This window comes from Hydra vulgaris, chromosome 12 (genome assembly GCF_038396675.1).
Source record: "Hydra vulgaris chromosome 12, alternate assembly HydraT2T_AEP".
Taxonomy (NCBI): domain Eukaryota; kingdom Metazoa; phylum Cnidaria; class Hydrozoa; order Anthoathecata; family Hydridae; genus Hydra; species Hydra vulgaris.
Window position 1 is genome coordinate 44,045,001 of NC_088931.1, and position 11,940 is coordinate 44,056,940.

The 11,940-nt window shown below is 27.0% G+C and overlaps 1 protein-coding gene across 2 annotated transcripts in view; it reads right to left on the reverse strand.

The window, feature by feature from the left end:
• The window catches only part of LOC101239856 (uncharacterized), a 68,676-nt gene extending 66,217 nt beyond the window's left edge, over nt 1-2,459 (reverse strand). Inside the window, exon 1 of one of the 2 annotated variants that reach the window (XR_010642454.1) lies at nt 2,102-2,434. Coding sequence is in view for 1 of the 2 variants with exons in the window: in XM_065813383.1 (XP_065669455.1) it covers nt 2,102-2,290 (189 nt within the window). In the remaining variant the exon portion in view is untranslated. Of the gene's footprint in view, nt 1-2,101 lie in introns of both variants that reach the window. The other variant, XM_065813383.1, reaches the window with a different exon arrangement.
• Nucleotides 2,460-11,940: the final 9,481 nt, after the last annotated feature.

The window sequence follows — 11,940 nt, forward strand, 5'->3', positions numbered from 1 at the left end:
TTTTGCCATTGCACTGTGTGTCAAAGTTTGGAAAAACCATTCAAAAGATTTTTCAAATTTCAAAACCTTAAATATATATAAGTACGAACTAAAGCACTCATTCTAAAAATATAAAAACAAATAAATAATTTTCAATAAACAACAATTATAGGGAAAATGCTAATTCTAACTCATAAGGTAAACTTTGTGACATCCAATGCTACACCATCTTTAATTAAGAGTTTTTTCTGATTAATTTTATTTGCTGCAGCCATTCAAAATGTTAAGAAAATTTACTCATCAAAAGTTTGTTGTTTTTATTGTTCACTTTTTTTTTTAATTTTTTAAGATCCCCCATTTACATGAGCATATTAGTTTATTTTTTATATTTCAAACTGAATAGCTTAGACCATAGTCTGACCTAAAAAAACGCTAATATAAAAGCTGTTTCATCATAAACCAACCAAAAGATGAAGTCAATAAAAATGATTCGGTTATTTTTAAATTTTCATTACAAGTGGACTACTAATGTTGCATATCTCATATAATGTTTTCCTTGTTTAAAAATACTGTGGGTTGTTTTATTTTTGTAAATGTTCAATATTCCGACTCTCCTGTTTATTTAGATCCTTTTATTTATTTGGCAGGTGAGAGTATAATTTTATTTATTATACTTTGAATTGAACATTTAAGACTTAAATTAGAACAAAAAAAATTATAGTATAAAAGCCATTTTATATTAGCATTTTATTAGCAAAAACCAACTAATTTTTACCATGATGGATGAGCAACAAAATATTAAATTTTGATCATAAACTGACAATTTTATTATTTATTAAATAAAAAAACTTTTTTTTTTTACGTCATTTATTTAACACTGGATTGGAGAAAAGAACTTTTGACAAAATCAAAGATAATGTTAACATATTTAGCTATATATTTTGGAGATACATATGTCACATTTGCTAGGTCAGAAAAAACACACATTTTAACTTTCTTACAAACACATAAGACAATAAGTTTAATAATGTCTAAAAAATGAGTGTGTGCTTAGTTTTTTGTGATTAACAAATGTATGACTCAAAAAGACAGTCTTAATAAGCAAAGTGGAAGTTACTTGGTTTTATTATTTCTTTTGCAAGGTTACTTTCACACAGCCTTTTCCAGACATTTGAAGGTTGCTTAGACATTTCATTAAAAGCTTCTTTATTTTTTACAGCTACAGTATGTCTACATTTACTTAAATGATTAAATTGTTGATACAAGAAATAATTCTACCTTTCTATTACCAAGACTCTCAAATAGGTAACAGTGCATAACAGGTAATATAGCTAGTGAAGAGTTGATAAAAAAAACTTAATAAAAAAAAACAAACAAGAGATTTATACTATTTGCTTACTGGAATAAAGATTATGAAACAAAAAAAATTCTTGTTAAATTTGCAATGATTTATGATAGCATTACTTATTTTACAGCAAAATATGAAACAATAGAGTATACAATATAAAAGTAAAATAATAAACAATGACTAGCAGAATGGTAGGAAATCTTTGCGAGCTGGCTCACATTTGTATGATATACTATGTGATAGGATTACTCTGCATTTGTAACAAATACAGAATAAATTTTATTATGGTAAATGTGGATGGTTTGGCACCCTCTTTAGCCTTAGATACAATTGATGTTAGAAGCTTATATAAATTTGTAGCCTAAAGTTATACCTATCACTTTATACCAAGTGATTTGCATTTAGATTAGAATTGAAAAAGTTATAACCATCCAAATTTAAAAAAAAACTACTTTTGACAACAGTTTAACAAATCCATATATTGAAAATATGCTACTTAAAATCTCATAAGTTTTTGTAGAATTATTTGATTTTGATAATGTTTACACCATTAAAATACTGTATTGTATAACTAAAATACTACAATGTATAAATAGCCTTTCCCTATGATATATAACTATCTAGTATTTTATCAAATATATGTGAGTGTGTGTGTGTGTGTGTGTGTGTGTGTGTGTGTGTGTGTGTGTGTGTGTGTGTGTGTGTGTGTGTGTGTGTGTGTGTGTGTGTGTGTGTGTGTGTACACATAGTACACTAATACAAACTTAAAAATACCTCGAATATTCCTTCAGGTAACTTGTTTTTAATAAATGCATCACCGTATGCATCAAATAAAGGAGGATTTTCAACGAACTCCTTGATACCAGCTATTAAAAAACCAAAAACTACGAAAAAATGCAAAATCTGCACAATTTTTACGATATAAAACTTTACAATTCCAGATTGCCGAATATTTTGATCCATATTTATGAAGTATGAACGTCATATCGTGAATCTCGTTGAATTATATGATAAGATTTTAAATCATTAGACATTATATGTACTATGGTATAAAAGGCTTACGAAAAAATATTGAAATAAAGTATAAGTATAGAAATGGTCGGTGTAGTATTGACTAACCAAAACCCGTATTTTACTGGTTCGGAATTTTAATGGTCCGTAAATTTCTACCGCTTACGGTAATCGGTAGAAAAATTATACATATTGTCTGTCATACATACTTTTTAAAGTTATGAAAAAAAATATAATTTCTAAAGGCGGCTTTCCACGGAGCGAATTAATTCGCGCGAAGCGAATTAATTCGTGTCTAATTTTTCGCTGAACCTGAGTTTTAATTTCCACGTAAATTTAGCGTAACTTTTAGCGCGCTTTTTGGAAAACATGTTGATGAAAAGAAGATTGTTGTTAGTTCGAAGAAAATTAATTATTTTAAATATGATGCAAATGAAAAGAAAAAAAGAAAAAACGATTTTGGGTGAGAAAAGTTTATGCCGAACGCCTACAGAAAGGAGAGTTTCATTTGTTAGTACAAGATTTACGTTTACACGACCAGGAATATTTTTTAAGTATTTTCGCATGTCTCCAACAGCTTACGAAGAGTTGCTTTTGTTCGTAGCACCTGTCATTGTAAAACAGAGAACTACCATGAGAGACCCTGTTAGTCCTAGTGAAAGGTTGGCTGTAACACTTAGATTCCTTGTAACAGGTGATGCTCAGTGTACTATTGCTGCAAGTTACAGAATCAGTGCTTCTACTATCAGTAGGATTATTAGTGAAACGTGTGCTGCTATTTGGAGTTCATTGAAAGAGAGAAACTATCTACACGTTCCATCAGAAAAACAAGAATGGAAAACAATTGCAAAAGAATTTGAAAATATGTGGAATTTTCCGCATGCTATAGGTGCAATAGATGGCAAGCACATTGTTATGCAAGCTCCTCATAATAGCGGATCAGAGTATTTTAACTATAAGAAAACGCATAGCATAGTTCTTCTAGCTGTTTGTAATGCTAAATACGAATTTACTATGGTAGACATTGGTGACTCTGGAAGGCAGAGTGATGGTAGTGTTTTTAATAACTGCAGTCTTGGTTATGCAATTGAAAATAATAAATTGAATATTCCTGATCCAGAAAAAATTGGTAACTCAGATAAAATACTACCGTACGTTTTAGTTGCTGACGATGCTTTTGGTTTAAAAAGGCACATGATGAAACCATATCCCAATCAAAACATTCTTTTAAAACAAAAAATATTTAATTACAGACTTTCAAGAGCCAGAAGGGTTATAGAAAATACATTTGGTATTGCTACATCGCGTTTTCGAATTTTTCGCAGACCAGTTATTGCTAATCTCGAAAAAGTAATTTTAATTACACAAGCGATTGTAGCCTTACACAACTTTCTAATGAAAAAAAGGTCAGCAAACAATTATCTCTACTGCCCCACAAATTACACTGATATCGACGGTCCTGCTGGGTTTAGACCAGGTGATTGGAGGCAAGATAATTCATGTTCTGCTGCACTGCAACCACTGTCATCAGGTTCTAACAACTACTCAAAAGATGCAAAGCAAGTTAGAGATGACTTTAAAGAATACTTCAATTCACCAGAAGGTGAACTCGAATGGCAATTAGACTTAGTAAATAGAAAATCATAAAGAAATCGCTTTAAAAAACTGTTAACACGTCAATTCTTATTTTTTTTAAAAAAGTTCTAAAGCGTTCTAGAATTTCTGTAAATTTCTATAATTTCCATAAAGTTTCTGGATTTAAATATATATGTTAATACTCTTGATAAACATTTAGAAATTCATTTGAATGTTATTACGTATAATTTATTTTATTTGTATCTGTAACACAGATAAAAATAAGGCATTAGCAAATATAAAATATATAAAAGTAGATTTTAAAACATTTAGGTGAAAAGCAAATATAAAATACATAAGTAGATTTAAAAAAATAAATTTAAGGTAAAAAGTCTCCATAGTAAACCATGTAGTTTAAGGGTAGTTGCTATCAACTATTTGTCAAAACATTACGACACTTTATATTCTGATATTTTATTAAGACAAAGTTAGTAATGTTAACAACTGATATGATAAAAAGATTTTTAGAGTAAGTTATAATATAATATAATATAATATATATATATATATATATATATATATATATATATATATATATATATAATATATTTATACATTTATGTATATATTTATTATATATATATATATATATAATAATAATAATATATACCTAATATAAACCTATATATATATAATAATATATACCTAAACACTTTATCGTAAGTGTGTATATATATATATATATATATATATATATATATATATATATAAATATATATATATATACATATATATATATATATATATATATAAATATATATATATACATATATATATATACATATATATATATAAATATATATATATATATATAATATATATTTATGTATATATTTATTATATATATATATAATAATAATAATATATACCTAATATAAACCTATATATATATAATAATATATACCTAAACACTTTATCGTAAGTGTGTATATATATATATATATATATATATATATATATATATATATATATATATATATATATATATATATATATATATACATATATATATAAATATATATATATATAATATATATTTATGTATATATTTATTATATATATATAATAATAATAATATATACCTAATATAAACCTATATATATATAATAATATATACCTAAACACTTTATCGTAAGTGTGTATATATATACATACATGTATATATATATATATATATATATATATATATATATATATATATATATATATATATGTATATTTATATAACTTATATTATAATTTACTCTAAAATTCTTCATGCTCGCCATACTTCATGTTGAAAAGAAGCGTTCTTATCTTTATCATGGCCCGTCTGTTTTCTTTTATTGGGAGTTCTTTCATCATTGGAATAAGGCTTCGACAAAATAGGGTTGTTTCATCTTCCTCGACATCTTCCATTGACTTTTTTATCATCTTGTCACACTCTACTAATGATTGTGACAATTGTGACAATGACTCATCATTTTGATTTTTGATCCGTGCTTTTTTTGGAATGGATGGTCTTGTACAGCTTAATCTTTTTCGATTTTCAGTTATAAATAATTCACTGCTACAACTACTGACACTTGGACTTATTGGTAAAATACTACACTGTGAGTGGAATGACGGTGAAGCAAAATCTGGAACAACATCTACATTAGAATCCGTTGGTTTGTTCGCACTTTTTTCATGTAAAAATGACATTTGATCAAAAAACTTACATTTTGGTAAGTTTGAGGCTGCTGCTCCTGATCTAGTCATACGGTTACGTTTATCTAAACATTTTTTTAGTGTGTCTTTCAGATTTTTTAACTTTTTCTGAAGGAAGTCCTCATCTTTACAAAATTTCAATGCAAGTTTTTTCCACGAATTTAATTTCACTAATCTGTCTTTGTATGTGCGATGATTAACATCCCATAAGCTTGGAAGCTCACGAACAGCTTCTAGAAAATTATCTATATCGAATTCAACAGCCATACAATTATCGCTTTCATTCTCTTTATTTTCGTGTACTTCACCAACTACTTCTTCATTCGTGATTGCAGCTTCATTTTAAGAAGCATTTAATAAAGTTTCCAATAAATCAACGTTAACATTTCTTTCTTTAAACCACTGAATAAACGTGTTACTATTGTCGGCCATTATAATTTTGTTGTGTTTGTTTTTTGCTTTTTTGCTTATTTCAAAGGTTCTGATTGGCCCTTTCTTCAAGCGAAAAAATTTGCTACAAAAAAAGTTGAAGTTGATCCAACTATTTTGCGAAGAGAAATTTTTCGTCTAGCGATATAAAAATCTTTGTGCGCATGCGCAGAATTATTTTTGGCGAAAATATTCGCTTCGCGCGAATTAATTCGTGGAAAGCCGCCTTAACATAACTTAAAAAATTTTAAACGCTTTCGCAGTCGTTGCGCAAACCACTTTTTAGTGGGTGAAAATAAAAATCTGTCAAATCTTTGTTTTGAATTAACAATTAATGTTCAATACTTTATAACTTATTTGTAAAATTGTAAACTTCTATTAAAAAAAGTTATTTGGGTATTTTTTAATTATTTAATTTTTATTTTGCCGTAGAAAGTTACAATTTATAAAACAACATAAATAATAAAACAGATGGCTGAAGAAAGAAGAAGACATCAGTTTGTCTTATCATTGAGCCTCATTATGGCTCAATTACAGGTCGTTTTTTACAATGAAATATATAAAATCGTGATAAATGCCTGTGATAAAATATATATAAAATGTGCAAAACTGCGTTTTATAATTGATATAACTGTTGATATATAAATTCTTTTTGAAAAATAAATTTAGAACGAATAAAAGTAAAAGCAAATAAAACAAATAGTCCGTAGATAATCCGCGGTGTTGGACTGAGCATGGATTTAACTTTAATGTAAATTTTGGGATGACAAAGTTGTTATATGAGAATCTAGTAGGGTATTTATGACTTATTTCACTAAGATAGGATTTAAATATTGGTGGATATATTTTATTTTGTAAATAAACTGTAAAACAAGATGTATGTTAATTTTGTATACATTCAACACTCCAAGTTTACATAAGAGAGGTTCACAAGACACTTTTTTACTTACTCAAAAGACAATTCAACAGACATGTTTTTGTTTACTGTAGAGTTTTAAAGCTTAGTATAGTTTGTACTTGCCCAGGCCATGTTACCATAGCTTAGGTGCCTATGCATTAATAGAAAATATAAACTTTTTAAGCACATGATATTTAGGAAAAGTTTTGCGTTATACATTAATGAAATAATTCTTGAGAGCCTTCTCCCTAAAGTGTTTATATGGAGCTTCCACGAAAAAAATTTTCACACACCTAGAAAGTTTATGAACGTTTCTCTTTTTATATTAGTATTATTTATTTTTAGATCAGGTAGTTTAAGAGAAATACTTTCATTTTTATTTGGTTTATGAAAAAGGATGAGTTCGGTCTTTTTTGTCTTAATGTCTCTATGTGAATAAAACAAATTGTCATCCACAAATAAGATTATTTTTAATGACTTTAATGTTAAATATAAATCATTTATGTAGAGTGAGGAACCCCGCAAGTTATGGTGCTTTTTGTTGTTTCATATTGAATGTATTGCTTTCTGTTTGATAAATAACCTTCAAATTTTTTTAGACGAATGTTGTGGTTAGAAAGATCAATAAAAACTCCTAATGTAAAGCAGTCATTATTAAAATCATTAGATATATGAGTAACTTGCAATTATAGCTTAATCGGTTGAGTGGTTTTTTTTTAATTCAAATTATTTACCATCAAATAACAGTAAAGTCTATTATACATGCCGCATTCTAGTAATTTAGAAAAACATGGTAAAACTTGATATAGGTCTATAATTATTAGGGCATCCAATACCGGTATATCGAAAACCGGTATCCCGGTTTACCGGCCATTTTTCTATTACCGATACTGAGTTCTTAATACCGGTATATACCGGTATTTCAATTATTTTTTTCATCGCACAGAAACTGTTCCATTAGACTTCGTGCGTGTTTTGACACAGACATTTTTAAAGAGTTATAAGTTTGAAAATATCATAGAAAAAAACTTTGATTATAAAAATTTTTCACTTTGTTTTTTGTAACTTAGTTGTGTTGTGCTTCATTTTATTTGTTTTATATATATTTGCAAATATAACAACAACAAATAAAGACAAAGAATAAACTAAAAAAATATATTTATCACACACGTATTCATAGGCAAGATAAAAAAACCTAAAAACATCTCTATATAGTATAAAGACTATACTGTATAAGAAAGTTATATATTTTTTCATGTTTGAAATCTCGTTTTCATGTTTTAAATATCAATTTTCATGTTTTAAATCTTCATTTTTTAAATTTTCAAATTTTTTTTAAAATTTCAAATTTTTTCAAAATTTCAAACTTTTTCAAAATTTCAAAATTTCATGTTTTAAATCTCGTTTTCATGTTTTAAATCATCTTTTAAATCTGATATTTGATACTTCGTAATCACTGGTTTGCACATACTTAAAATAACGACTTCTCAAAATAGAAAACGATTTTGGAAGTAATGACTTATTGGCTTGTATAAGCATGCTTTTTAAGACTGCTTGGGAATTGCAATTGCGAAATGATGTGTATATATATGTGTAGTTTATATTATTTTTTTTTTATATTTTATGATTCTCAGTCAGTTTAAAGTGTAACACATTTAACGAAATAAAATATAATTATATGAAAAGTTCATATAATTCAATATGTAATTCATATAATTATATTAAATTCATATAAGTTCATATCTTTATCTTCATTTTTATAAATTTTTAATATTTATTTATTTTGTATTTCAATATTATTTTTCATATTTTGCAAATTATAGTATTCAAAAATGTGCTGCCATGGCTGATAAACCAAAAGTATTTGAAGATTTTAAAAAAGGACTTCAGGACAAAAACTCTATGTGGAACTACTTTTTGCGCAAAAAGTCTGGAGCTACAGCAAAATGTAAAAAATGTGCTAGAGAAATGAAGACCTGTGGTGGCTCAACTAGTGGACTCCATACACATTTAAGGACTTCTCACCAAATAAATTTATTGAAACGTTATCAAGTTGAAGTTTCAACTTCGCCATCTACTGCTGGTGTTTAGACTACGCCTGATTTGCAACTCGTTAGGCCCAGAAATGAGCTAAGAAAATCGCTGGTAGCTCCAAGTTTTGATGTGCTAAAATCATCTGAATTCATTCGCCAAATAGTTATGAAATATGCTACTAAAATTCGAAATACAATAATAGAAGAATTATCTGAACTTCAACCTAAAGGAAATCAATTTAGTCTTACTCAATTTAGTTTGACGAGTGGACTTCGGTAAAAAATAGACATTATTTGAACATTAATATTCATTATCGAAATAGATTTTGGAATTTGGGTTTAGCAAGAGTTAATGGACATTTTCCAGCAGAAATGTGTGTTAAATGAAGACCATTTAGACAGACTAAAGATTTTATAGAGCTTACCAAATTCAAATGAATTTGCAAATAATTTGGCTCCATTGATAAGCAAAGTTAGAAAAGTTGTAAAGCTGTTCAGACGATCACCAACAAAAAATGAAACCCTTCAAGTTTGGGTTTAGCAAGAGTTAATTAATTAATCAATTTAGTCTTAATCAATTTAGTTTGACGAGTGGACTTCGGTAAAAAATAGACATTATTTGAACATTAATGTTCATTCTCGAAATAGATTTTGGAATTTGGGTTTAACAAGAGTTAATGGACATTTCCCAGCAGAAATGTGTGTTAAATGAAGACCATTTAGACGGACTAAAGATTTTTCAGAGCTTACCAAATTCATCAATCCCACATGGGTTCCGTGTGGGATTGATGGGATTTACGTGGGACGGATTTTCCCATGTGGTATCCGTATGGAAATTTGTCACCTTAAACCCATGTGGGTAATCCCACATGGGTTACATGTGGGAACCATATGGTATTTACACACATGGGAAATCCCACGTGGGTTTCCTGTAGGATTTGCATGGAAATTAATTTGAAAGCTGGAAACTAAAAACAAAACTTTTTAAAAAAAACTAAAAAAAAATTTTTAAATCGACATTGCATTGCGTTACGTTTATATTGTGTGAAAATATTCTATATTAATATAGAGAATGGCAAGTAAGTATGTAAGTACCACGAATAATGTTTATCTTTCTTTATAGAAATAAGATTAAGATTTGTGCAAATAGACGTATTATTAGGATAATATAATAGTTATTTGAATTCAGATTTTGAGTAAATTATTTGCAAACAATTAACTGATGCAAGTTGAAATGTTGTCAAAAACCAATCTTGCATGCATGGGACACTGCAGTGTCCCACAAAGAATTGCAGGTTTGAAAGTCAAAGAACTCCCAATTTTCTTTATTAAAAAAAGAAAAAAATAGGATGGAGATGGGTTTCTGTAACTTTTTTTATGCTCCAAAACTTTTAACTTTAGATATAATAAGGTCCTTAAGACTTAAGGGACTTACGATCTACATTGAGGAACAAAAACAGGATATTTACAGAAACGTTTCAATTTTTAATTTGGAGTACCACAGTGTTATTGGGAATAAAGCCTCTGGGTCCAGTTTTCAAAGTAATATGATCTAAAGTAATGTTTAAATAAAATACTAGTTTCCTAATGCTATTATCATCACAATGTTAATGGTATTCATTTTAAAGTGAAGTTTTGTATCAATTTTATTGTTTTAATGTTATTTATATATAAATATCATCACAATGTTAATGGTATTCATTTTAAAGTGAAGTTTTGTATCAATTTTATTGTTTTAATGTTATATATATATATATATATATATATATATATATATATATATATATATATATATATATATATATATATATGTATATATATATATGTATATATATATATATATATATATATATATATATATATATATATTATTTTTACTTTATTTACAACACCATTTGATATACAACAAACTCTTACAAAGCTTACAATAATTCAGTTAAAATTCAATCTGAGTTATTGAAACGTAATAAATTTAACATCAATAGAAAAGTAAAGCTGTCATTATTTAAAATGTAAAGGGTGTTGTCAAAATATGTTGAAAGTAAAATTAACTAACAAAATCACATTCAACAATGATAAATATTCTTACTGTAGTAAGAATTAGTACTAGTTAACAAATTTGAACAAATAAATATAAAATAGTGAAAAACAATGAACAAATAAGAACTTGAACTTGAACTAAATCTTGATTTTGAATTAATTGGTACTAATTTGTTCAAGCATAACCTTAAAAAATAAGTTTATATAATAAATTTTATGTATAACTAGTTATACATATAGTTAACTATCAGGAGTTATATGTATAACTGCATGCATTTTAAAGCATTTTATTTAATTTATATATTACTTTAGATCATATTACTTTGAATACTGGCCCCAGAGACTTTATTTCCCAATTACACTGTGGTACTCCAGATTAAAAATTAAAAATTTTCTGTAAATATCCTGTTTTTGTTCCTCAATGTACTTCGTAAGTCCCTTAAGTTTTATGAACCTTATTATATATAAAGTTAAAAGTTTTGGAGCCTAAAAAAAGTTACAGAAACCTCCCTATCTCCCCCCTATTTTAATATTTTTGATAAAGAAAATTTGACTTTCAAACCTGCATTTCTTTGTGGGACACTGCAGTGTCCCATGCATGCATGCTTGGTTTTTGACAACATTTGAACTTGCATCAGTCAATTGTTTGCAGATAATATACTCAAGAACTATATTCAAATATCATATGAACATGTTAGAAAATGTTCATATGATATTTGAACATCACAAGTTTAATAATATTGTTGTGATATGTTATATAATAATACCATAATAGATTATGATATGAAAATAAGATAGGATATGAAGGCAATGATCAAAGAATAAATTTACTTATAGAAATTTAGATGTTTGTTTAATATATCAATTTATACAACTAC